The 25,071-nt window shown below is 50.4% G+C and overlaps 1 protein-coding gene across 1 annotated transcript in view; it reads left to right on the forward strand.

Annotated features, from left to right (window-relative positions):
- Positions 1-25,071, forward strand: part of LOC135378346 (luciferin 4-monooxygenase-like) — a 112,146-nt gene that overhangs the window by 53,437 nt on the left and 33,638 nt on the right. Inside the window, exon 6 of the mRNA XM_064611363.1 lies at positions 9,477-9,648. Within this exon, the coding sequence (XP_064467433.1) occupies positions 9,477-9,648 (172 nt within the window). The remainder of the gene's footprint in view (positions 1-9,476; positions 9,649-25,071) is intronic.

Consider the following 25,071-nt stretch of genomic DNA (forward strand, 5'->3'; position numbering starts at 1 on the left):
ACAATCTTTGTAGCTCTTCTTCCACTTTCTTTCTCAGCTGAAAGGGGATTCTACGATGTGGCTGTGCTACAGGCACTACTGATTCGTCTACATGAATCTTCAACTTGTAGTCTTTCAGTTTTCCCAAGCCTTCAAACACTTCTGCGTTTGTCGCGATGACGTTCTCCATCCTTGTCTTTCCTAGCCTAACTTCTAGCCTGTCTTGTGGTAGTACGACGAGTTTTAGATCAATGCTTGTTTGCTTTCCTAGCAAGGATACGGACTTGCCCTTCATCACGTGGAAATCAGCTTGTACTCGCCTGTCTCCTTTTGTAACTGGCGCTGTAAACTTTCCGATCAGCGGTAAAGGCTGTTCCATTCCGTAGGGAAACACCTTGGCACTTGTCTCGGACAGGTAGAGACCATGTCTCTGAAGTATGTTCCACTGCGCTTCATTGATAATGTTCAGCGAAGCTCCCGTATCCACAACCGCTGGAATGTCAACATCGTATAGCTTCACCATGACTGTATCATGGCAGTCTTTCGCTGTCACTTTGAACAGTTGATACTCGTCGCCCGAATGTTCCGTTGTTGTTTCATTCCTTTCCATCTCTCCTTGAACATTGTAGGTCTTGAACCTTGGTCGATTTCTTCCGACATTCGTACGACAGACACGTGCAAAGTGTCCCTTCAAACCACACTTGCTGCATGTTTTACCTTGCGTTCGCTGACATGAATCTCCAAAATGTCCTTGTTGTCCACACCTGGTACACATTTTCGGTTCTTGATGACCTTTTATGTTGAAACGTGACATTCCTTGTGTACACCTCTTCTGCGTCTGTCGATGTTCGATTCTAGGCCTAGCCTTCCTCGCGACCAAATTTACTTCTTGGCGTTGGATTCCGTTGTTTTCTTCCATCACAGTAGCTTGTTTATCGCTTTGTTCCAGCAGTTTTGCCAGTTGTACTGCTCGTTCCAATGTGAGTTTTTCTTCTTGAAGTAGTCGGCGTCTTAAGTTCTTGTTTCGGCACCCATGCACAAGTTTATCTCGTATTACATTCGATTTCTCATTCCCGAACTCACAGTTTTCTGCAGCCAACTTAAGTCTTTGCATGAGTTGATCCACCGTTTCTTCTTGTTGCTGCTCAATCTTGTGGAACAAGTAGCGTTCATATGGAACGTTCTTCTTGTCTCCGAAGTGTGCGTCCAGCGCATCCAAAGCTGTTTTGTACGTTGTTCCTTGATCCGTCAGTGTAGAATACACTTCTTGGACTTTCTCTCCAGCCAGATGAAGAAGCAAAGCTCTCTTTCGCTTGTCGGGAATTTCCGGTTGTGCATCGATGAAGAACTGCCATCGTTGTTTCCATTTGCGCCATGCCTCACTTGGATTCGGGCCATCGGGGTCGAAATTATCCAGGTTTCCAAAACATATTGGCACCTCGATGTTTGTAGATCCTGTATTAGTCATTTCGTTGCCGCTCGTCGCCAAATTTGTAGTGTCGTTACTTTGATGTCCTGGATTGAAACCCCCCTTGATGATTCATACACATCTCGACGCTACGGTGCCATTTTGTCAAAAGACCTCCTTATTCGTCACCCACCAGGCGGCACCCCGCCAATCATTCTGCACCACTCACACAGGTGGAGCCACAAACACTACAGTGGGGGTCAAACAGGTGCCTCTGCGTCTCTGCATGTCATGGCAGCATGGCACTTGATCAAGCAACTACACGATGAATCAGAGAAAATGTAGGTTAACGCCAGTACTCCCTGTGAGCAACAATTATGATGCGGCATACGAGCAACAAAGTTACCTTCATAATTTTTGAAGTACACGAACCTACCCTTGAAACGGCTTTGAAGCGAAAACGTCCTCGAAGAACGCAGGCATTCATTAGAAAAGTATTCTTTTTCCGTACGTCGACACACATTTCCAACGTTCCAAAATACCGTCACACATAGCTAGCTTGCTCGTCGACGACGAAGTCAAACTGTGTAGACGTGGAACTTTCTGCTCCTGAAAATCTATCTGTTGTTTCCTCATTCCATTACCATATCTGCGCCTGAACTCGGACAGGCCCTGCCCTACTGTGGCCTGGGGGACCCCTCCTAGCCATGGAAGTCGTCCGAAGCGGCGACAGCGCCTCGTCTACCGAAGGGGCTGGTGCCGGTGATACCGACTCCTCTTCTAGCAGCAGAACAATTATCCTGCGCAAGAGGCAGATTGATAGAGACATCGCTTTCACATCATCTGATGACGACGACCGACCCTTCGAAGAGGTCCCCAAAAGAGCGCGAAAGACCGTTCGCTCAAACATTGGGCAACACCCTGCGCCCACGGGAGTCACGGTGATATTCGCTCCCCATGACGCAGCAACGAACCTCGCCAGGCTGAATCACCTGAAGATATCAGACTTCCTCACTTCCGAGTTCCCGGGGAGGATTAAGGAAATAAGACCGAATTTCGCGAAGAACATAATCGCGGTGGATGCCACTTCCCCAACAGCAAAGGTCTCCTTTTTAGGACTCGACCGCATCTGCTCAATCCCTGTTCGAGCATATGAACCCCGTCCCACTGGCTCTTGCTACGGCGTCATCACTGGTGTGGACGCCTCACTATCGGACGACCAAATACGGCAGGCCATCAGGTCCAGCCCAGCGGTCATCGCTGCGAGGCGGATAAAGAAGGACTGTGGTGCTGTGCGGCTGACCTTCGCCGGGGCCGCGAAGCCGCGTGAGGTCAGCCTCCATCTACTGACCATGCGTATAAAACCTTACCTACCGCCGACGCCGCAATGTTACAACTGCCAGAGGCATGGGCACGTGGCAGCGTGTTGCACTCGAAAAAGGATCTGTGCCAACTGTGGAACGTCCCACGACTCCCCCGACTGCCCCCAGAGCGTCCCCAAGTGCGTCAACTGCCAAGGCAACCACCAAGCAACGTCGATCGATTGCCCTAAACGCAAGCAGCAGAGGCTTATTGCCAGGGAACGCTCGCGCTCCAACAGCAGCTACCGTGAGGCCAAGGTCAAGATCCACAACGAAGAACGCCGCAGGCACCGTAGACGGCGGAAGCGGCGACATCGGGCAGGCTCTAGGTCCGCTGACCAGGTAGCTGGAAGGCCACCTATATGGAACATGGGTGACTTTCCCCCTCTGCCTGCTTTGGCCTCTCAGGACGCCCCTCACACAGCACCGATCCCCATCACCACGCCCACTCCAATAGCGACGTCTGAAGCCGCCAGCAGTCAGGCAACTTATACTCCGAAAGTCCGCCGAGAGCGTCCAGCCCAAACAACGGCCCACGACTCTGTCGATATGCAGATGGTGATGGTTAAGCTGCTCTTTGCAGCTCTGAGGGCCATCATCACTGCATGCCCCGAGTGCAAAGCGCTCCCGGAAGTCCAATCGATCTTGCAGTTAGAGAAACTAATTGCCCCCACTCCTGAGTACCCGGTACGTGGCCGGTAGGCCCGGCCGGATCCAGCTACCGCTCGTTCTCATGCTGCATGGCTGTACAATATCAAACGACCACGATTTTCCAATGGAACGCAAGAAGCCTTCAGACGAAGCTCTCAGAGTTCCGCCAGTTCGCGTGGAGGTATAAGTTCCTAGTAATGTGTATTTCAGAATGTGGGATTCGGGACGACTTTCGCCTATCCAACTACATCACCTTCGTGTCGCAGCCCAACAACGCTAGAAGCCGAGCGGCCATTTTCGTCCGATCAGACATACCGGCTGTGAAGAGGTCCCTTGTAGAAACAAGTGGAGGGGAGTATGTCTGCTGTTCAGTGCGAATGGGTGCGCTTGACTTCACTGTGATTTCCCTGTACTTGCCCCCAGCGACCCGATATGACGTGAATAACCTCAAGAACATTCTGGACGGCCTGACACCACCGTTTGTGTTATGCGGGGACTTTAACGCCCACCACGTCAGCTGGGGGAGCGCACGCTCGGACTCACGGGGAGAACGACTTGCTGTGCTCTTCGAGGAGATGGACCTCCACCTCCTCAATGATGGCTCCCCGACATTTGTACAGTCCCCGCTGATATCATCGTGCTTGGACCTCGCAGCTGTGTCTGGCTCGATTGCACAACGCTTCACCTGGCAGGTCGACGCTGACTCCCTTGGAAGCGATCACCTTCCACTGCTAATCAACGTCCGCGGCGCGCCAGGGGCTCAGCTGAGGCGCACGGTCAGAAAGACTAACTGGAACAATTATAGGGCTGCCTTCGAGTCTAGTTCCGCTGATCTTAGGGACGCTAGTCACCACGACTTCTGCCGCGCGGTGGTCAGCGCTACTCGCAGTGCCACCAGCGTCTTCCAACTTCCCGTGAAATTTGCCGCCGTCGATACAGAGTACGCTAAGTTGCGTGCGATACGCCGAAGGGCTGAAAGACGCGCCCGCCGTTCCCGTCTCCCCGCCCACAACCAAGAGGCCAAACGAATACAGAAAGCGGTTCAGAGGCACCTCTACAAGCTGGCTAGGGACCACTGGAGGAGCTTCGCTTCGTCCTTATCTCCGCGCACTCCGCAATCCCGAGTCTGGACGGTGCTAAAAGGGCTAGCCGAGCCGGTTACCCAACGCAACCCGTTCCGTTCATTGTCTTTGGCCACGGGTCGCTCAGAGATGAGGTTGGCCGAGGAATATTGCGGCAGACTAACATCGTTGCCTACCGACGGTTTAACGTCTGCTCGAGACATACCTGTGGCCGATGTCCCACCGGCGGAAACTTCCCTCGATCATATGTTTTCGCTTCCTGAGCTGGAATCAGCCTTGAGACATTCATCACAACATACCTCCCCAGGCGCTGACCAAATCCCCTACAAGGCCCTACGTAATCTCCCCTTGCGCGGACGCCATCTTCTTCTTCAAATCTACAATGATTCGTGGCGCACAGGGTCGGTGCCTCCAGACTGGAAGTCCGCAATGGTTGTCCCTATCCTAAAACCCCGTAAATCACCTCATGATATTGACTCCTTCAGGCCGATCGCCCTCACCAGCTGTTTGTCGAAGACGATGGAGCGCATGATTCACTCACGGCTAAGCTGGTTTCTTGAAAGTATGCGGTACTTCCCGGAGGTCATGGCTGGATTCCGGCAGGGCAGGTCATCCATCGACAGCGTGATCGATATCGTCTCTAGTGTTCAGCAAGCGCGGTCTGAAGGGCAGCTCACAGCAGCAGTTTTCTTAGACGTCATGAAAGCATACGATAGCGTCTTCCACAGCGCCGTCGTCGCAACTCTGCAAGAATCTGGTGCAGGCGCCCGAGCCGTCTCCTGGGTCCGGGACTTCCTATCTGATCGCACCCTTTTTGTGCGCACTGCCCACGGCGACACAGCTCCCTTCCCGGTAAGCCGCGGGGTGCCGCAGGGCAGTGTGTTGAGTCCATTGCTGTTCAACCTTGTCATCGCCTCACTCCCCGCACACCTACCTGCCAACGTCAAGATCACCATTTACGCAGACGATGTCTGCATTTGGACTTCAGGCACCCGGAGAGACGCGATTCAGCGGCGCCTGCAGCAAGCCCTCGACGTCATTGAGATATATCTCGCCGACAGAGGCCTACGTGTCTCCACAAGCAAAACAGTCGCCATGACGTTCACCAACCGCTCATTTAAAAACTACCCACTCTACGTCGCGGGAACGCCACTTGATTTCGTCCCCCGCTACAAATATCTCGGGGTCATCGTAGACAAACGGCTGTCATGGTTCCAGCACATCAAGGCCCTCTCTACCAAGACGAAGAAATTCGTGAACGTGCTACAGCGCATCTCTGGAGCGTCGTGGGGTCCCTCGTGCAGTGACCTCCGACACGTCCATAACGCACTTGTGCTGGTACGGTACCACCTCCCAGCGCTCCACGGGATCAGTAGGACGGGTGAGCGAGACCTCCTCAATGCCCAAGCGCGCGGCCTGCGGGTATGCCTTGGACTGCCACGCACGGCTGAAACCTACACCGTACTTGCGGAGGCGCAAGAGACGCCCGTGCATATTCTACGGGACCGAGATACGCTCCGCATCTTTGCGCGCCTCGTCACGCAGCACCCTTGCCACTACCTGCTGTCCATTGAGGATGCCCGCCCCGCATCGGCCTTTGGCGGAGCCGTCCGCCGTCTTAAGGCTATCCTCCCGGATCGCTCCTCACGTGTATCCTACGCCCCTCCTTTATGGGCCCTTGCCAAGCCCCAGGTATTGACCAGCGTCCCTGGCCTAGGCCGAAAGAGGGAGACGCCGTTAGCCGTTGCGCGTCAGCTCGTCCTCGAATACCTATCGACGCATCATCAACACCGTCAAGCGATCTATACAGACGGATCCGTAACACTTGATGGGGCCACTGCGGCCATCTACGTTCCTCAAGGTAACATCGAGGAAGCTTTCAGGCTCTCCCATACCACCTCCTCCACCGAAGCCGAGCTCTTCGCAATCCACGCGGCCCTCCGGCACATCACGACATCGCCCCCAGGAACCTGGACGATCCTGTCGGACAGCAAGGCGGCACTGGAGACACTCGACTCATACTGCACCAAAACAACGGACGACCTACACACAATGGCAATGACCCTAGCCAACACCGCCCTTGCTTCCGGGCACAATATATGTCTGCAGTGGATACCCAGCCACATTGGCCTCGGCGGGAACGATCGAGCAGATGCTGCGGCCAGGCGCGCACACGAACAACCCGACGCCGCGGCGCGCATACCGCTCACCCCTTCGGCTTGCCGCATCCAGATCCGCCGCTGGGCCGCCCAAGAGGCGCAGAGATTCATTCGAGAATCCGCCCGTTTCAACGACTTCCTTCGCTCCATCGACCCGGCGGTGGAGTTCTCCCCACCACGACGTCTCCAAAGACCACAAGAGACACTCCTCCACCGACTGCGCCTCAACTTGGCATACACGCCACCGGTCCAGCGCATGATGGGGAGGCAGATCTCGGCCCTCTGCGATGCTTGCGAAGTGGTTGCGGACACATCGCACCTCCTGCTGACCTGCCCCAAGTACACCAACCATCGCGATACCCTTTTCCGCTGCCTCGAACGTTTCGGGCACAACCAGCTCACGCTGGCCGCACTTCTTGGCCCTGTGCCTCAGCACCAACAGTGGGCCATCACAACTGCTTTACTGCACTTTCTGAAGTGCACTGGCCTGGCCTCTAAGGTCTGAGCTGCGCGCTCCAGGAGCCTCACCTTCGTTTTCTTTCCTCCCCTCTTTTTTTTCTTCTACTCTTTCTTCTTTCTTCGTTGCTATTTTTTTCCCTTTTCACTTCATTTTTTCGTTTTTGTTTTTCCTCCTTTTTACGGAGACTCATCTTTTCCTATTCGTCCTTTCCTTTCTATTTATTCTTCGTTCTCTTTTGATTTTTTTTAATGGAATAGCATGCCGACCTTGGTCTGGCAGACCTTTCTTTTCAATAAATATATATTCCCCCCCCCCCCCTTGCTCGTCGAATTGAGCGTTACTTGAAAATTTCTCACATGCGCTTCGAAAACTTTATCTGTACCAGTAACAGCGGATTCGTCGTCGTCCGGCTTTATAAAGCGTTCAAAACCTTGTATCCGTAGGGCGTACCGAGAGCAGGGCAATGCGGGTCGTGCCCCCCCCCCCTAAAGCTTCAAGGTCATTGTGAACATTGTGCGTTCTTTATTCGTAGGTTGTTACGATTTTTCTGAGATGTGATAATAATATGAACCCCTGAACACGCGGACTGCCCGCAACGTTCGTCGCCAGGAAGAGAGGTGAGAGGCTTGCATCCGTCTCTATGAACACCTTGCCCCTCACCCCTTGGGAGAAATCCTGGCAACGCCCATACGACACAGTACTAATGCACACGATCACGGACACAAATGCACAGACATTGAGACGCAGCAGACCCGGTTTTTGACCGTTTTCGACCCACGCGCCGACCGTTATGCTCGACGGCAGCGCACGCGTCTAGCTTAGCAGCACTTGTGCAGTAAAACTATACGTATATTTTTCTTACAGTACAGTCACTGTTGTGCGTGGCTATACATACATGTTACCAGGCATGTGCGAATAGTAGGATGTTGCGATTACCGGAGAAAATAATTTTATATCCGATTCGATTCCCGAATCGTATCCACCTGTCTTCCAAGCCGCATATATTCGAATAGTTCCAGAAGAAAACAGCGCGAACCGCAGAAAACAGAAGAAAACAGCGCATGCCGTGAACTATCCATCGCTGAACCATGAACAGCCTGTGAACTCAAGTCGTGCCATCTCATTCTTCAGCGCCCCACTCTCAACCTCAACGCATTAACCTCTTTTCTTTTCTTTTTTTTTAGTCATCGTTTGCTTCAATCCATCTCATCCCTCTTTCACCGTTTGTTAGTCATCTTTTTTTAAAAGTAATCTTTGTTTTTAATCTATCTCATCCTTTCGCCTTTACTTAGTTTATCCTTTATTTCCTAATTATTTTCTTTATCTTATTCTTCTTATCTTTCTTTTTCTTTTTCAAGCCGACGTCCCGTTTGGCTGACTTTTCCTCCCCTTTTTCTTTGTTCTAATAAATATATCTCCCCCCCCCCCCCAATCGCTGAATTTCGGTATGCAAATGAGCCAAATGGAAAAACGCGCACATCAGGAGCGGATCACCCACCACCCGACCTCATCCCATCGTCATTCATGTAGTTGTTGTTGTTGTTCAACCTCGCCCACGGAGCCAGCTGAGCGGCGCCTACTCCAATCATCTCCATCGCTCCAAATCATGTGTCCATCTGACGTGAAATGAACGCTGTAGTCACTGCGTTCCTGGTCGCCGCGGTTTTGGCTCATTTGCATATCAAAATTCGGGGATGGATATTTGAACGCACTCTCGCGCGTTTCAGGATTTTTTAGACGTGAAATGGCTTGCAACTACAATAGTCTCTCAATCTGTTATCTCGATTTTGCCCGAAATCCCCTAATTAAAGAGTTAATTAATGAATTTTAGGTAATTAGTCATCTTGTAGTTGCATATTTTCCTCGAGAGGATGTCCGCCTGGCCGTGGAACTCAACTGCAAAAACAACATCTATGCTGCTTTCATAGCTTTTTATAAGAATTCTGCAAAAGCTTTAAAAAAAAAAAAGCAGGAACACCTTGTGTACATGTATACTGCATATGTATCCGTTCTGGGGCTTAATCGCTTGCACGCGTTACGAGCTAACGAGGGGCGGTGCACTCGTCGAGAAGGGCACTGATAAAGCACGTGCACGGCGCTCTTCGCGCGATATGTGAAGGGCGTGGTATACGTCACACGCAATGTGTCACGTGCCCATCATTTTGAATTTCCTGCCCGCCTTTTTGAATTTCCCGACGCTCGTTAGCTTGTAACGCCCGTAACGACAACGCTTCGTACTCGCTTCGGGTTTCGCACATGTCTACACTTGCCCTTCTTATGTTGCTATCATCGTGAAAGTGCAGATATGAGCACCATGAATGCGGTTGGCGATCTCAAATTTTTTATCTCTGATTTTTTTTTTTTTTTCAAATACAGACCACGACGATGATTACATTTCCCACGGTAGCACACAAGCTACTGCAGAGTCCCCTCATTGATGCACACGACATCGGCAGCATGAAGGAGATTATCATCGGCGGGAGCCCCATGCCGTCGGTGGTGGCGAAAAGGCTTATTGCAAAATTTAATATTGGCTACTTCAGACAAGGTAGGTTTCAGTTAACATATTAATACTTTGCATTCAAACATGCAGGGTGACCCACGTAAGTTGAATACAAGCTTTTAAGAACTGTTCACTGTGTACGCGAATTAATTGACACTAATTAAATTTAAAATCTAAAGAAGATTAAGAAAAGAAATTAAGAGAAGAAAAGAAAATTTAAATTATCTAAGAATTTGTTCATATCAATTTTGTGTGGCGAATTGCTGCACGCAGGGTACGGCTGCGGGTTATTTCGACTGCCTGGGGTTCTTTAACTGCACTGGCGCAAATATCCGACACAAGATGCTGGAAGCTAAAATATGAATCTGATAGTGCCTATGTGCCAACTGTAAATGCAGTCCAGTACCTCTTTGCGTCTTGCGTGTTTCTTTTCCCCATGATCGAAGGAAGCACGCGAAATTAAAAAAAAAAAAATGCCCACGTGACTACTCGTTTGGATTGCACCACTCTCAAACGTGCTCTGGACGAACGAAGTCCTCCTCCGCCTGCCGGCTTAGTGGCCCGTGGCCCCGGAGAAGGATAATAAAGGACCGGACTTCGTTCGTTCAGAGCATGCTGCACAGCGCTACAATCCAAGCAAGTAGTTACGTGGTATTTTTTAAGATTTCCCAGGCTTTCTTTGAAGCCTTAGAGGAGTACAGAGGGCCATCCAAAAAAATTTCAGATTAAGACGTGTGATGAAAGTGTGTGTGTCATTTTACCGAATAGCGCGAAAGGTTTTGATATGTGCAATTTGTTTCCCAGAAACAAACTCACATAAACATGGCTCCGCGCGTTCACCCTTAACTCGCCACTCCAGGTATAACGAGGATGAGAAGGTATGATGCCACGTCACCGATGACGTTATAAGGAGAACTCGTTCTGGTTCGCCGGTCAGTGGGGGTCAGCACCTTGTCCCTTTGTCGCCGTAAATCAGCTTTGCCAGCTCTCTCGGGATAGAAGGAGCGGGCGAATCATTACCGAGCCAGGAGGAAGGCTTTTTCAGAACCCCCAACAGCCGAGTAGCAGCCGACAGAGGAGTAGCAGACAACATTTCTCTAGGAGTCATTCCAGCTGAATCGTCCCAGTCGCGTGGCCCGACCATCGCGGATTTCCGAGAAAAAAATTTATAATGTTGCCATTGATGGGAACATGAACCACACAAAGTATTTTTTCCCGGAAGCGCGTTGAATGGCCTCTAGGGGGCTTTGAACTCCCGCACGAAGCAGTAAACCAGGGCGCGCGCGAGCGCGCACTGGGCGAGTGCGGCTTCACAATGGTAAAAAATTCGAACCGGACTGTCTTCACAAAGCCTGGTACTAGCTCCACACCGGTCCACACCTGTCCGCCGCGGATCATTCGCATGGGAGCGTTCGGTGAAATATCCTCTAAATCCACTGACTTTGCGATTTTTTGCCGGACTACAACAACAACAATAAATGAAGAAGTGATGATGGCATGGGATGTTTCCCCGTGGTAGCCACAGGACTAACGGACTAGCTATTAATGAAACTTCCAACAACTATTTTTTTACAAGTTCAGACCTGTCCAAGTAATGAGCAGAAAAAGTTTCAAACTCGAATACCGCACGTTTTTTTTTTAAATCGCAAAGTTGCGTGTTCAAGCAAAAACCCGTAACTTTGTTGAGCCGCCCTGAACTTTCTGAACATGCTGTGACATCGAAACCGGCTCGGAACAGTAGTCCAATGTCAATAATCATAACAAAAATTTTCTCAGAGGTGTTTTTCATTTAAAGCGCGCAGCGATTTTTTAAAGTTACCCTGGTGCAGCAGGCGGCCTGCAAGGGCCGACCTAGTCTCAACCGAAGCACGCGCGACACGGCGGCTTCTTTTGTATTTCGTTGAACAAAGAGAGATTAGGACCACCTACAGCGACAAACCTGGGCTCATGTACCACCGTATTGACACGACATAATGAGTCTTCCGGCGACCACTACACCTTTCACCGTGAGGGCAGCTGAGCACCTCCATGAGCAGCTGTCGCCTTCTGTCGGACGAAAGACCTTGATCAGCTAATCCTTTCGCGGTAACACAGACTCGCTGCCGACTTCTTCCTCTTAGAAATAACTCTCAGACCTGGCGGCGTCTACATGCAGGAAGTGGTGGATGGGTGAAGGTATAGTTAGTGCACATAACCAAGTTCGTGAGAAACAGAAAGAAGAAGGTAACATATCCTTGAGTCTGAGGAAAAGAGGGACAACACAGGGAACGAGGAGAGACGAAGTGCACACGGAGACTCACAGAAACAAACACAGAGAAGTCGGTGCTGTTATCATTCGTGAAATCCCAGTGGTTTGCTTCTTCAGTGACTTGTGCATTGTAGTTGTGCGGCCGGCGACGGTGCGCGTTGCTTATGGAAGGAACAGCTGGTGACAGTGGCTCAGTCGCATGAGATCCTGAGTCGCCGTGTTTATGCTCGTTGGGACGTCAGAACTGCACGGAAACTGGATTGCTTGATTTTTCGTCTCTAGAAGATGACGAGCGGTTCCTTATATCGTCCAGGGCTCGGCGTGACGGCAGAAATATCACGAAGATATGCCGGTACCACTATGACATGTGCGTTCGGCACTACCTGCAAACTTTAGCGTCGAAGAACCGTGTTAACCCGTTTTCCAGTCACAGGAAGAAAGTGAAGGGCACGAAAAACATTAACGTGAATTTGGCACGAAGGGCTGCATCACTGTCTCGGATACCTAGCGATCGTCTTTGCGTAACGTGCTACTCGTACAAGCAATGCCTGAAGTTTGAAGAAGAAAGCGTTCCCTGCTGTCTCCTCACACGGCCATCTTGCGCCTCTTCGACTGACGCCCACAAGCAATCGGTTGCTGATGCCCTTAGTGGTGTTGATTTTGGCTGCATGGCTTGTGACCCTGTCATGGACCTGGACTTTACCATCAACGAGTTGCAGTCAGCAATCTCCTACTCTAGGAAAGTATCCTCACCTGGGGCCGATGGGATTACGTATCAGGCCATAGCCTCCTTAGGGGATGCGTCGCTTGAAAAACTGCTGTGCTTCATTAATGACTCCTGGAGAACTGGTGTCGTGCCTGACGTATGGAAAGCGGCTCGAGTTATCCCAGTTTTGAAGCCAGGGAAGTCGCCAAGGGAACTGGCTTCATTTCGTCCCATTAGCCTCACAAGCTGCTTGGGCACAACAACAACAACATAGATGAATGGATGATGATGATGTGGGATGTTTCCCTGCGTTGAGTGCAGGACCCTACCCCATTCCAAAAAGGTTCACATGAAAGGATGACGAGGGAAGGAAATCCCTACAGTTCGTGAAGGAGGCCGGAGGCCCTCAGAAAGGAAAGAAGAGCGCCAAGTGCACGGCACTGGTGTCCAGGGTTACTCCATGGGCCGAGAACTTTGCAGATGTTGAATGGCCTCTGATCCAGCATTTCAAGTTGAGATTTGAAGGCCCGTCGCTCGCGTACGTACTGGCTACAGTCTTCGAGAATGTGTCGGATTGTTGCCGGTAAATCACAAGTTGTACACAGCGCCGTGGTGCTGTGGCCCAGCCTATACCGGAGTGCAGGGGTGAATGCGACGCTAAGTCGTAAACGACGCACTAGAGACGTAAAGAGGCGAGGGAAACCGCTTGGCATGTCAAATGAAAGCGTTGGGTCAACAGCATACAGAAGCGACCACCGGGTGATGTCATGACACCATTCCTGATGGGCCCAGGGCGACGTCAACGCGGACAAGAGGGTGCGCCTATCTCCATTCGAAAGTATGATGGAGACTGCTGAGCGGCGATGGTGAGCTGCAGCAGCTGCCCGATCCGCTACCTCATTGCCTCTTATTCCAATGTGGCTAGGGACCCATTGGAGGGTGAGCCGGTGGCCCCTGTCTTCTAAAACCTTGAGTGTCGTCAGGATGTTCACTACCACCGGAGCCAAGGAGCCACAGATGCCCATGTTGTCTATGCACTGCAGCGTTGCCCGCGAATCTGTGTAAACCACCCAGAGGCGAGGGTGGTGATCCAAAATAGACCTTAGGAATAGCAGGATGGCATACAACTCCGCAGAGGTGGCCGACGTACGGTGCGATAGGCGGAACCCACGTGAAATCGACTCCTCTGGGATTACAAATGCCGCAGATGAGCCGCCTGTAGTGGAGGAACCGTCCGTATATACAGCGGTTTGGTTTCCGTATGTAGCGTCCATCTGCTTGAGGACTGGAGCAGGTGTTTGGCTCTTCAGCCCCTTGATCCCCGGGATGTGAGACAAGAAGGATGGTTTCGGCAGTGTCCATGGCGCTACTGAAGAAGCCGATGGGGCAACAGTGAAGGCAGGTATATGGTCCGTTAGTTCTTGCGCACACTGCGCGATTTTGCTGCGGTTTCGCTTACGAAGCTTCTGTACCAGTGGGTGACGGCGATGGTCAGCGCGCAATCGCAAGTAGTGGCGGAAAGTTTCTCTCTTGCGGAGGACGCCAATTGGGAGTTCCCTGGCCTCGGCTACCACCATCCTCGTCTCAGCGCAACGCGGAACGCCAAGACAGGTCCGCAAGCTGCGCGCCAAGACGCAACGGAGCTTGTGTTCGGACGTCCGTGATAGTCCGTGCAACACAGGAAGGCTGTAGACTACTGAGCCACGAACAAGCGCTTTGTGGAGTGCAAGAAGGTCCCGCTCAGTACATCCCCAGCGCAAGCCGGCAAAGTGACGTATCACATTTCCCCAACGTTGCGCCTTTGAAGAGAGATAGTCAATGTGTCTTGCCCACGACAGGTTGCGGTCCAACACAACACCGAGGAACCTGTGGTGCCTGACCTGCCTTAACGGGGACCTCCCGATGTGTGCTTGGAACCGGCGCATCTCTTTCCGGGTAAACGGAAGGGCAGCACTTTTCTCAGTGGAGATGTCCATCCCTGCGTTCAGGAAGTAGGCATGTATGGCATCAAGTGAGCTCTGGAGCCGACGCTGAATTGCAGGGCGGGACTTGCCAACAGTCCAGACGCAAATATCATCAGCATAGATGGACAGATGCATCCTCCGAGGAAGGCACTCCTTGAGGCCCATCAAGACAATGTTGAATAACAGGGGGCTAAGGACACTTCCCTGAGGAACTCCCTGTGGCACAGTGATCTTTTCCGTGTCCCCCTCGCCTGTAGTAACGAAAATCTTCCGTTGACGGAGGAAGTCGGAGAGCCACGTCAGTGCCCTATGAGGCACCTGGGCCTGCAACAACCCATGAATAACACAGGGATGGCTTACGGAATCGTACGCCCGTTTGATGTCCAGGAAGACAGCCATCGCTATTTTCCTTCGCGCCTTCGCTTCTTCGACCGAAGAGACTAAATCGATCACCGAATCCATGGAGTTACGGTGCCTGCGGAAACCCGCCATTTCCTGAGGAAACACAGGTCTTTGCTCCAGCCACCACTCGAGCCGGTGCAGTATCATGCGTTCCAGGACCTTGCCTAAGCAGCTGGTGAGGCTCACAGGTCGGAAAGACGCCAGATCGGAGGGTTGTTTTCCTGGTTTCAGGATGGGGACTACACGTGCCTCCTTCCACGCGGCAGGGACCTGCCCATCCCTCCATGACGTGTTATAGACCTCTAAGAGCGCCAAAAGGGATGCGTCGTCCAAATTGCGGAGCGCCACGTAGGTGACCTTGTCAGGACCCGGCGACGACTTTTTGTGGGAGAGTGCCAGCGCAGCCTTGAGTTCGGCAAACGTGAGGTCTGCGTCCATGTCAGGGTCAGACACTGACGGGGCTCGACTAATAGTATACTGCAGCTCCAATGCATGGCTCCGAAAAGCTGCACATTTAGCTGCCTCGGACCTTGCTGCCAGAATTTTGCAGAAGTCGTGGGCAACTTCCTTCTCACGCCTAGATACTGAGAGTGCCAGAGATCTGAGGGGGTTCCTCGCGGGAGGAGCTTCGCGGAGACACCGCGCAATCCGCCAGACCTTCGCAGGGCTTGAAAACGGAGTCAGAGACGCGCAAAACTGACGCCATCTTTTTTTGTCAACAGCCTTCAAGGCTTTCTGTACCGATGCATTCGCACGACGCGCGACTTGTGCATCTGCAAGTTGGCCAGATCGCCGAGCCTTCCGCTCTGCCCGTCTCCGAATGGCACGCAAACGCTCCACCTCCGGATCCGTACCTGCGTGGCCAGCGCTGATCTTTGCAGTCGTGGTGGAAGACGCCAGAGAGTTCACAATATGGTCGGTAAATTCGCCTGCGGTCATTCCCACGCGCACGTCCTTTTTGCTTGGGCAAGGTAATGGAAAGGACCGCCTTGACTGGTTTCTGGAGTCCCGGACGCTCCTACACCCGGCGCAGGCAGGTTTCAGGAGAGCTCGTTTTACAATGGATTGTGTCTTGAATGTGGTAACCCACGTAGAATAGTCTAGATCGGATGGTCTACTAACCGTGGCAGCATTCCTTGATATTAAGCGAGCCTATGACACTGCAAGCCACGGCGAGCCACTCCATGAGCTTTTCTCACTGAGCGTTACTGGGCGAGCTCTCAGGTGGATAGCCAACTATCTACGTGGTAGAACTGTCTTTGTGATGACTTCGGATGGTGAAACGTCTCATCACAGCACAACAGCAGGTGTCCCACAGGGCGGAGTCCTCAGCCCACTCCTCTTCAATGTCGTGATGGCTGCTCTACCAGCTCTCTTGCCACGGGGTGTCAACATCGGCTTGTATGCTGACGATATATGCATATGGACATCCGGCAAGCAGTGGCCAGCGCTATAGCGCCGCTTACAGTGTGCCCTTGATGTTGTAGCTGCTTTCCTGGAAAACAGAGGCATAGACCTCTCTCATGAGAAGACTGTTTTTTTGCCTTTTACTCGCCGTCATTTGAAGAACTTTCAGCTTCATATAGGTGGGAATGTCGTGCGGCGTGTTACACACCATAAGTTTCTTGGTGTGGTTCTTGACCGCTGTCTGTCCTGGAGAGCGGAGGTTCGTTGTCTGAGAGGTAGAGCTGAGTCTCGACTGAGTGTCCTGCGATACATCTGTGGTGCCCGCTTGGGGCTTTCTACAAGGGCATTGCTTGGTCTGCACCGGTCCCTCATACGACAAATGTTAATGTACCATCTTCCAGTGTTGCATAGTCTTTGTCCTTCGTCTGAACAAGTGTTGGAAACCGTCCTTGCAAAGAGCATGAAACAGTGCCTTGGTGTCCACAAATCAACGCCAACTGCCCCTGTCATGGCTGAAGCCAAGGAGCCTTCGCTGGTCTTTATGCGGACGGCACAATCTCTTGGGCACTACATGAGGCTCTCCACTCGCCACTACCGTCACACATTAGTGCGTGACATTCTTCGGCGACCAGCATCCGGGTACTGCCAAGCCGTTTTAGCTCACCGCAGCCTCATTCCAAAGCATAAAAAACTGGTTCTACCCGCAGTCCCTCCATGGGCCCTTCAGGCACCATCTGTGCATGTCAATGTCCCTGGCTTGACTTCCAGAAAATCGGCTACAACAATTGTTCTTCGCCAACTCACCCTGAGTCTGCTTCATCGCGATGAAGGCAGAATTAAAATCTTTACTGATGGCTCATCGACACAGACCGGCTCTACCTGTGCATTCGTAATCCCTGAGCTGTCGATTGAACGAAGCGCTAAGCTGTCGCACCCGACGTCGGCTGCTGTGGCCGAGCTGCATTCCATTCTTATGGCGCTTTCCTTCATTGTGTCCCGTCAACCACCGATGCACTGGACCATATACAGTGACTCCAAAACCACCCTCCAAGCTTTGCAGTGCACCCTGGGCTCGAGCTCCCTCGCTCCACTGGTGTGTGACGTCCTCAGGGAGTATTCATGTGCTGTCACACAGACACATAACATCACCTTGCAGTGGATCCCAGGTCATTGTGGCGTCCCTGGGAATGAGGCTGCCGACCTACTTGCGAGACGGGCTCATGTGGCACGAGGCATACCGACGCACCCTACGTATTTCACCCAAGCGGACGCGAAGCAAGCAATTGGTACTCTCATGGGACGTCTGTGCAGTGAACACTGGCGCAGAAGTGTCCCTTCTACGTCGTTCCTGCGCAGGGTGGACCCAGATCTCCGTTTTTATATGCCGTCAGCGCTTTCTCGACCCATCACGTCGCTCATCTACAGGCTTCGCCTCAACGTGCCATACAGTGGACGACTTTTGTTTAAGCTCGGCATGGTCCCGTCCCCCAACTGCAGTCTGTGTGATGTAGTTGAGGACGTGGATCATATACTTCAAGACTGCCCGAGGTACAGTGCACACCGATGTACCCTTGTGTCGTCCCTGTCTCGCCTGGATAATCGGCCATACTCCACCGAAAAGGTTCTTGGGTGCTGGCCAGCAAATCAGCTCATACCTGCCATGCTCTCCCTTGTGCAATTTCTCGTCTCGACGGACCTCTTTGACACATTGTGACACTCTTTGTTTTTAGTGCCTTGAGACTTCGCTTCTGGTGACAAGCTCGGTGATGATGTTCTCATTTATTCTTTCAAAGCGTTTCAAAGCGTCGAGGTTAGTGTAGTTTCCCTTTCTTGTATTAATAACGCGTCCTGGAGTAGCCAGTCCCGAGTGGCTCGAGACTACCATCTCCATTTTTTTCTTTTAAAATCAATCAATCAAAGCGTTCCCGCGCCGCAAGGAGCCCAAGCTTCTTCCGCTAGTAGGTAGACATATGCCAAGAAGGTTATGAAAATACAGACGCGTGCGAAGTCGATTATATCAAAAGGGATTGGAGTAGACCTCGGCGGAGACTCAACCGACAAAACAGCCATGGGTGGTGACTATGAGAACCTCCTGTACGAGCTCAACGAAAAATACAAGGACGAAGTTTCGACAGCTATAGGAAGACTTCAATTCTGACCCTAGCCCCTGCCTCCTGGTCGAGGCAAAAAGTGACAGACTTCTTTGGAGCCCCTGAAAGGCAGGTGCGAAAAGCTAGAGAACTAAAGCATAGCACTGGGGTCCTCGCGGAGCCTTTGCGTCGTAAAAGAAAACTCATGGCCGAAGAAGTGAAAACGAACATACGAAATTTTTACGAAGAGCACACAATAACGTACTGCCTTCCCGGACAAAAAAGACGTTATTAAGGGGCACCAGAAAAGGATAGTCCTCGTAGACCTACGTGAAGCGTATGAGGCATGGAAGAGCAGCAATCCCAGCCTGAGAGCGGGGTTCTCAACATTTGCTAGCCTTCGCCCAGCATGGTGCGTTCTGACTGGGGCACCTGGAACACATTCCGTTTGTGTGTGCCTATATCAGAACCTGAAGTTGATGCTGCAAGCTATAGGGTTTAGAGAAAGTTACACGGAGCTTGTGCGACTGTTGGTGTGTGACATCGGGAAGGAAGAATACATGCTTTCACGCTTTGCACGTCGCCCTGGGGTAGGTCATGTCAGGCAGCACCTTGAAGACCAGGAACTGCTCTCTTCAGAATTTTGGGATAGCGTCACATTCCAACAGTGGTTTACCGGCCACCATACTAGTCCTCAGACATGCGTCTTGTCAAGTGACGAATTTAGGGACCGGCTACTGCACCAACTGGAAAATATAAAGTTCCGCCACTTCGTCACCAAGGAGCAATCCCGCTATTTGTCATCGCTAAGCTGCCACCAACGGAAGCAATTGTTGTGCTAGATTTTGCAGATAACTATAGCTTCATCGCACAGGACGCCCCACAGTCATTCCATTGGGAAAACACCCAAGAGACCATTCACCCAATTGTTGCATATTATGTCTCCGATATCGACGGGAGCCTGTTGCATAAGTCGTACGCCCTAATTTCTGATTGCACGACGCACGATACCGCTGCCGTCCACACGTACATCAAGGTGTTCCTACAGGCCTTCCTTCCTACTGTGGAGAAGATTGAAAAAGTACACTACTTTAGTGACGGTGCTGCTTCGCAGTACAAAAATAAGAACTTTCAGGCTGAATTTGTGCTTCCACAGCAAAGACTTCGAAATCAGTGTAGCGTGGAACTTTTTCGCCAGGTCTCATGGCAAGGGACAGTGTGACGGGGTTGGCGGAACATTAAAAAGGCTCGCAGCTAAGGCAAGTTTGCAGAGGCCTCATGGAGAGCAAATTCTGTCACCACATCAATTATTTTTGTGGGCACAAAAAGAGTTAAGGGAGATCACGCCACTGTGGGTCTGCGCAGACGTCGTGCAGAAGGAGGGGCAGTCGCTATCATCTCGTTTCGCTAATGCAGTTCCTGTTCCCGGCACTTGGAAGTGTCACTACTTTGAGCCTGTTTCCTTTTTTCACTACTTCGAGCCTTTTTCGAGCACGTCCGGGCATCAGTGACATCAACGTCTACCGAGAGCTCTGTGTTCAAGGTGAGTAGGGACTGTAGCAATGAATAGGTCACAGCGTTAGTGCTTACGCTAGTATTTGTGTTCTCCCACGCCTGCATAACTGTAAATAGACCAAAATAAAAATCAAGGCAAGTAGTTGTTGCTGTCTGTGGTTTCTGTTCGCGTTTTGTTTGAGCAAACGTAGGAAAGCTCGCTCCCTCCCCGCGTAATACGGCTGAGACTATAGGTTGGCCCTTGCAGGCCGCCTGCGGCACCACGGTAACTTTAAAAAATCGTTGCGCGCCTTAAACAAAAAACACCCCTGAGAAAATTTTTGTTATGATTATTGGGACATTGGACTACCGTTTTGAGCCGGTTTCGATGTCACAGCATGTTCAGAAATTTCAGGGCGGCTCAACAAAGTTACGGGTTTTTGCTTGAACACGAAACTTTGCGATTTTTTTAAAGAAAAACCGTGCAATATTCCAGCTTCAAACTTTTTCTGCTCATTACTTGGACCGGTCTGAACTTATAAAAAATAGTTGTTGGAAGTTTCTTTAATAGTTAGTCCGGAAAAAAATCGCAAACTCAGTGGATTTAGAAGATATTTCACCGAACGCTCCCATGCGAATGAACCGCGGCGGACGGGTGTGGACCGGTGCGGAGCTAGTACCAGGCTTTGTGAAGAGAGTCCAGTTTGAATTTGTTACAAATGTGAAGCCGCCCTGGTTTACTGCTTCGTGTGGGAGTTCAAAGTCCCCTAGCGGCCATTAAGCGCGCTTCCGGGAAAAAAATACTTTGTGTGGTTCATGTTCCCATCAATGGCAACATCATAAATTTTTTTCTCCGAAATCCGCGATGGTCGAGCCACGCGACTGGGACGATTGAGCTGGAATGACTCCTAGACCAATCAGCGAGCGTTCTCCTTATAGCGTCAGCGCGAGGTTCTAGGCAGATCACAAGCTGGTACTGCTCTTCACCGCCGTTGCACACGGTCGCTTTTTGCGGCGTACTTTAAATTTAATTTCTGCGATAATTATGACTCTGTTGTGTGAATTACTTCGCATGGTGCATCTTACTGGCCTACTTAACAGTTTTATAGGGAGAAAACAGGGTGTTAAAAATGACTTCTGTGCTACTTTAATATTGTCACGTAAGAGGTATTTCATTGCAAAAAAGAGAGTCCAGGGTTTCTCAAGGGCTATCAGTATCAAATTGGCATTCGGCTTTAAAATTGATGGCTTAAAATTCATAATTAGCATGAAATAATGAGTTAGGAGAAAATACTTGCGCAAAACGTGATACGGAAACAAATATTTGACAAGATTTTCTATAAAGAAGCCACATTACTATGAATATTCTATGTGACAGCTTTAAAGCATTCACATAACATGCATTATAAATTGTCTAATTTACAAAAATTACAAATTGCTACTGATTATGGGTCTTTACACACCATGAAAATGCTACTACAAGGTCATATATACTGCAAGCTATGCACACATCACCACAAAAAAAGAAAATAAGCCACTGCGGGGAAAAAAGAACAAGGTGTACGCCAGAAAGACTCTGTGCACAAAAGGAGCTAATGAGTGCCTGGCTATATGAAAATACAGGAGGGTATACACAGTGCTAACCACTGCAAGTAACATCACTTTACAAGAAGAGTAAGCATGCGGATCTTGTAAAAGGAATGTAGAGCAGTTTCATGATCACAGAAAAAATTTGGAACTGCGTCAATACGGCAAATGACAAGACCTTTTGTGGTCCAACACAGAAGGTCACAGTATGATAGTTCAGAACAAGCAAGCTGCATCTGCATCTTGCAAAATATGCAAGACAGATCATGCATATTTTGTGCCTAGGTAAAACCGTCTGTCTGCAATGTCCTGAATGGCAACAGCGCTGTACTGCTTGCGACACGGTTATCTCAAATCGGCACCCTGTGGTTTATGCCATCTGAAACCTCGAGGTGTTGCAAGATCATTTATTTCGACTAAGACACATATGCAGCATGTGGTCTAGCTTTAAATACAATATTAGAACAACATTTTCGAGGGCACTCAAGGAAATATGAGCTGCCGAACTATTGACAGGCGATTTCAGACTACCGTGTCGCGAGCAATACATGTATGGGCACTTCATCTCGAGCAAGCCTTCTTCACAACAGTCACATCTTACTTTGCCGTCAGGACTTGCAAGGTATGCCATAGTAGGATGGACATAAAGGCCAACACATACACGTTCAAAGTTTTTATGATAGATCCGCGTGTGTTCAGTGTACTCTCTAGGAGCTGTGTTCCTCATGTTCTAGTCCATGGCGAACCGCAGCAGCGTTCCGGTTGCTTCGTTCAAAGCACACCAGTGGTGACTCAGTCAATGCCACAGCCAAGTTGCTGGCAGCTGCTGACGACTTGCACTTGACAATCTTAGGGAAAACTGACGCTGTCAGACGGCCACATCTCTGCTCATACCATGCAAGGCAGAGCCTTTGGTCTTTTGTTGCTGCCTCAGTTTGTCGTCTTTGAAAACCTGGGAGGCAACATAGTTCCTCAAAGCTGAGCCACTCTCGTCCCTCTTCATTAAGCTTCTTGTGCTCCGTTGCTAATGTAGCAGGCAGGGGATCTGGCAGATCAGCTGCAGCACCACAGTCATCTGCACTACCAGTTGCATATGACCAGGCGCATATGCATATTGTGCATAGGCTGTAAAAATCACAGCTCTTGGTAGCACTGCCTTTTATGGTGTCAAGTCTTCAGAAGGCTTGCAACTAGGGTTGCCACCAGGCCGGTATTATACCGACACGGCCGGTTATTTGCTCGCTCTGCCGGTTGCCGGTAGGAAGCCGATACCGGCAGCCTTTTGCCGGTATTTGTTTCTCAGGACCTTTCATAGGGACTTTTGCGGGATTTTCCCTTCAACATTCCACTACAGCTTGAATAAATCTTGGGCACAAACCAACTCCGCAGTCACCAGTTGTTTCCTTAGTTATTCATTATTATTATTATTATCATTGTTATTCATTAAGTCTTGTGTTCTGAAGATCAGTGGTTGTGTCGACCCAGCTAGAACTTAGGCCGTATACAACCATCATGTGAGATATCCGCCTGCAAAGAAGGGTTTGTTTGCGTCGATGCGTTTTTCAAAGTAAGCGGCAGTCCAATCCGGTTGCTCAATACGATCCAGTGTAGCGTTCATGCCTGTTTATAGCAATTTCTAACATCAATGATCCAGCCACATACAGGAACATATGTTTCCTCGTATTATCTCTCTCTCTCTCTCTCTCTCGTTTTCTGTGTGTGCTCTTCTATCCCTCACCCACTTCCCTTTCCAGCGAGTCTTTCCTCCTTTCCTTCTATTCCACCTCCTCTCCCTCAGCCGGTATTTTTGACTACAAAAGGTGGCAACCCTACTTGCAACAGGGTGTGTTGGGGCCACTGCGCTTCCTCTGATAGCGTTGTTATATTTTTTCATACTTGTGCTTCACCAAACGCAATTGCTTCACTAGGGTTTGCTCCGCCCCGAAATGGTTGCTTTTGTGTGCGTTCCTTTGTAATTGATTTGCATTTGGTAAAATGAACCCTCACCAGGGGAAGTCGTTGTACTTGGAGGTCTCTTTCTCCAGCTTTTTCGTAAGAGCGGCCATTGCTAAAAAGGAAGTAGGATGCTGGACCGGAACCAGAAGTGACTTGCTGCGCTATGATTGGTTGCTATTATTGGCGCGATGATTGGACGCCCGTTAACTGACTTCTGCGTGAAATATCAAACCTGGGGTCGGATTCACAAACAAGTTCGTAAGATTCGCTACGATGTCGTAGTCTACAACCGTCGTAAGACATCGTCGCAAATCGCGGGGTTCAGTATTCACGAAAGGATCGTAAAGGAGAGGGAGTTTCACGATGGGCAGAACGAGCAAGAAAGAGCAGCTGACGTGCTTCCTGAAATGTGACCGTGGGATTAATGAGCGATTGGGCCCGAGGTTATGTTATTGTTATAGCAACGACGTCAGCTCAACCAATGGGGCCCGTTGTATCTTATGCCACATGCCACGGTGTTTGTCAACAAAATCGCTCGGTATTTTCAGAAGTGTGTTCTGAAGTTGATATAGAAGTCACTCATCGGGCCTCAAAGCGTGTCCACCGGCCGAATTTTACGGAGAGTGAGATAGAGACCCTCGTGGAAGGGTACAAAACAAACAAAAACGCTATCGACGCCAGTGGAGATGGAGCAGCAGGAGCTAAAGACAAGCAAAAGGTCCCTAAGCACATCACTGCAGCCCTCTTCGCGGTTTCGGGAATTACACGGAACTTTGCAGAAGTAGAAGTGGACAGACTTTAAAAGTTCGAGCAAAAGAGAGGTATACGATGTGGACGTTCGCAGGAACAGCACAATGGGAGGGTTCATTGGGAATTACAATAGTTGTTAGGGTGGATATTACAGAGAGGAAAGGAAAGGACGGCTATGAAATTTCATAACATTCACAAGTATATTAATTTCAAACGTCAGGAGCAAGTGTAGACCGCAGCGCGGCTAGTACTGGTGACGATACTGGAGGAAAGAGTGGTTGGGGCCATTGACCGAACTGCTGTCCATGATATTCCTGGCAGTTTCGATATTGGTATGTGTGTGAGGGGGGATGAGTGCACCAAACACCCTCACCACAAACTTGTGTTAATTAATTCGCTGAGAATGCTGTGCTCAGCTCTGACTCAGCACAAGAACTCACCAATCCAGGCACATCCCATCGACCATGTCCAACGACGCCTCTTTCAGGGGCTACGTTTTCTCCCATGTGTACTTACCTTCAGAAAAAGCGACTGCGAATGATATCTATGTAGAGCCTGCCCAGCAGCCTCAGGCATCCGCCTCATGGTCAAGCAAGGACTCATGTTTGAGCAGGGGCATTCAGAGTAGAACCACGCACAGAACCACAAGCATACTGTACCTCCTCATGCTTCGTCACGTGCATTCACAGTGTACAGTCAATTGAGTCAATAATTATATGCCTCTCTTCTCAGATTAGTGTGTGCATGGCATTTCATGAAGGCGTCAAGATGACAGCCGCACTGGGGCAGAGGAAGTTTTGGAGACTCACAAGAAAACTGAGAAACATTTAGCAGGCCTGCTTGTCCTGCAATGCGAATGCTTGC

The sequence above is a fragment of the Ornithodoros turicata genome, chromosome 1 (assembly GCF_037126465.1).
Source record: "Ornithodoros turicata isolate Travis chromosome 1, ASM3712646v1, whole genome shotgun sequence".
NCBI lineage: Eukaryota > Metazoa > Arthropoda > Arachnida > Ixodida > Argasidae > Ornithodoros > Ornithodoros turicata.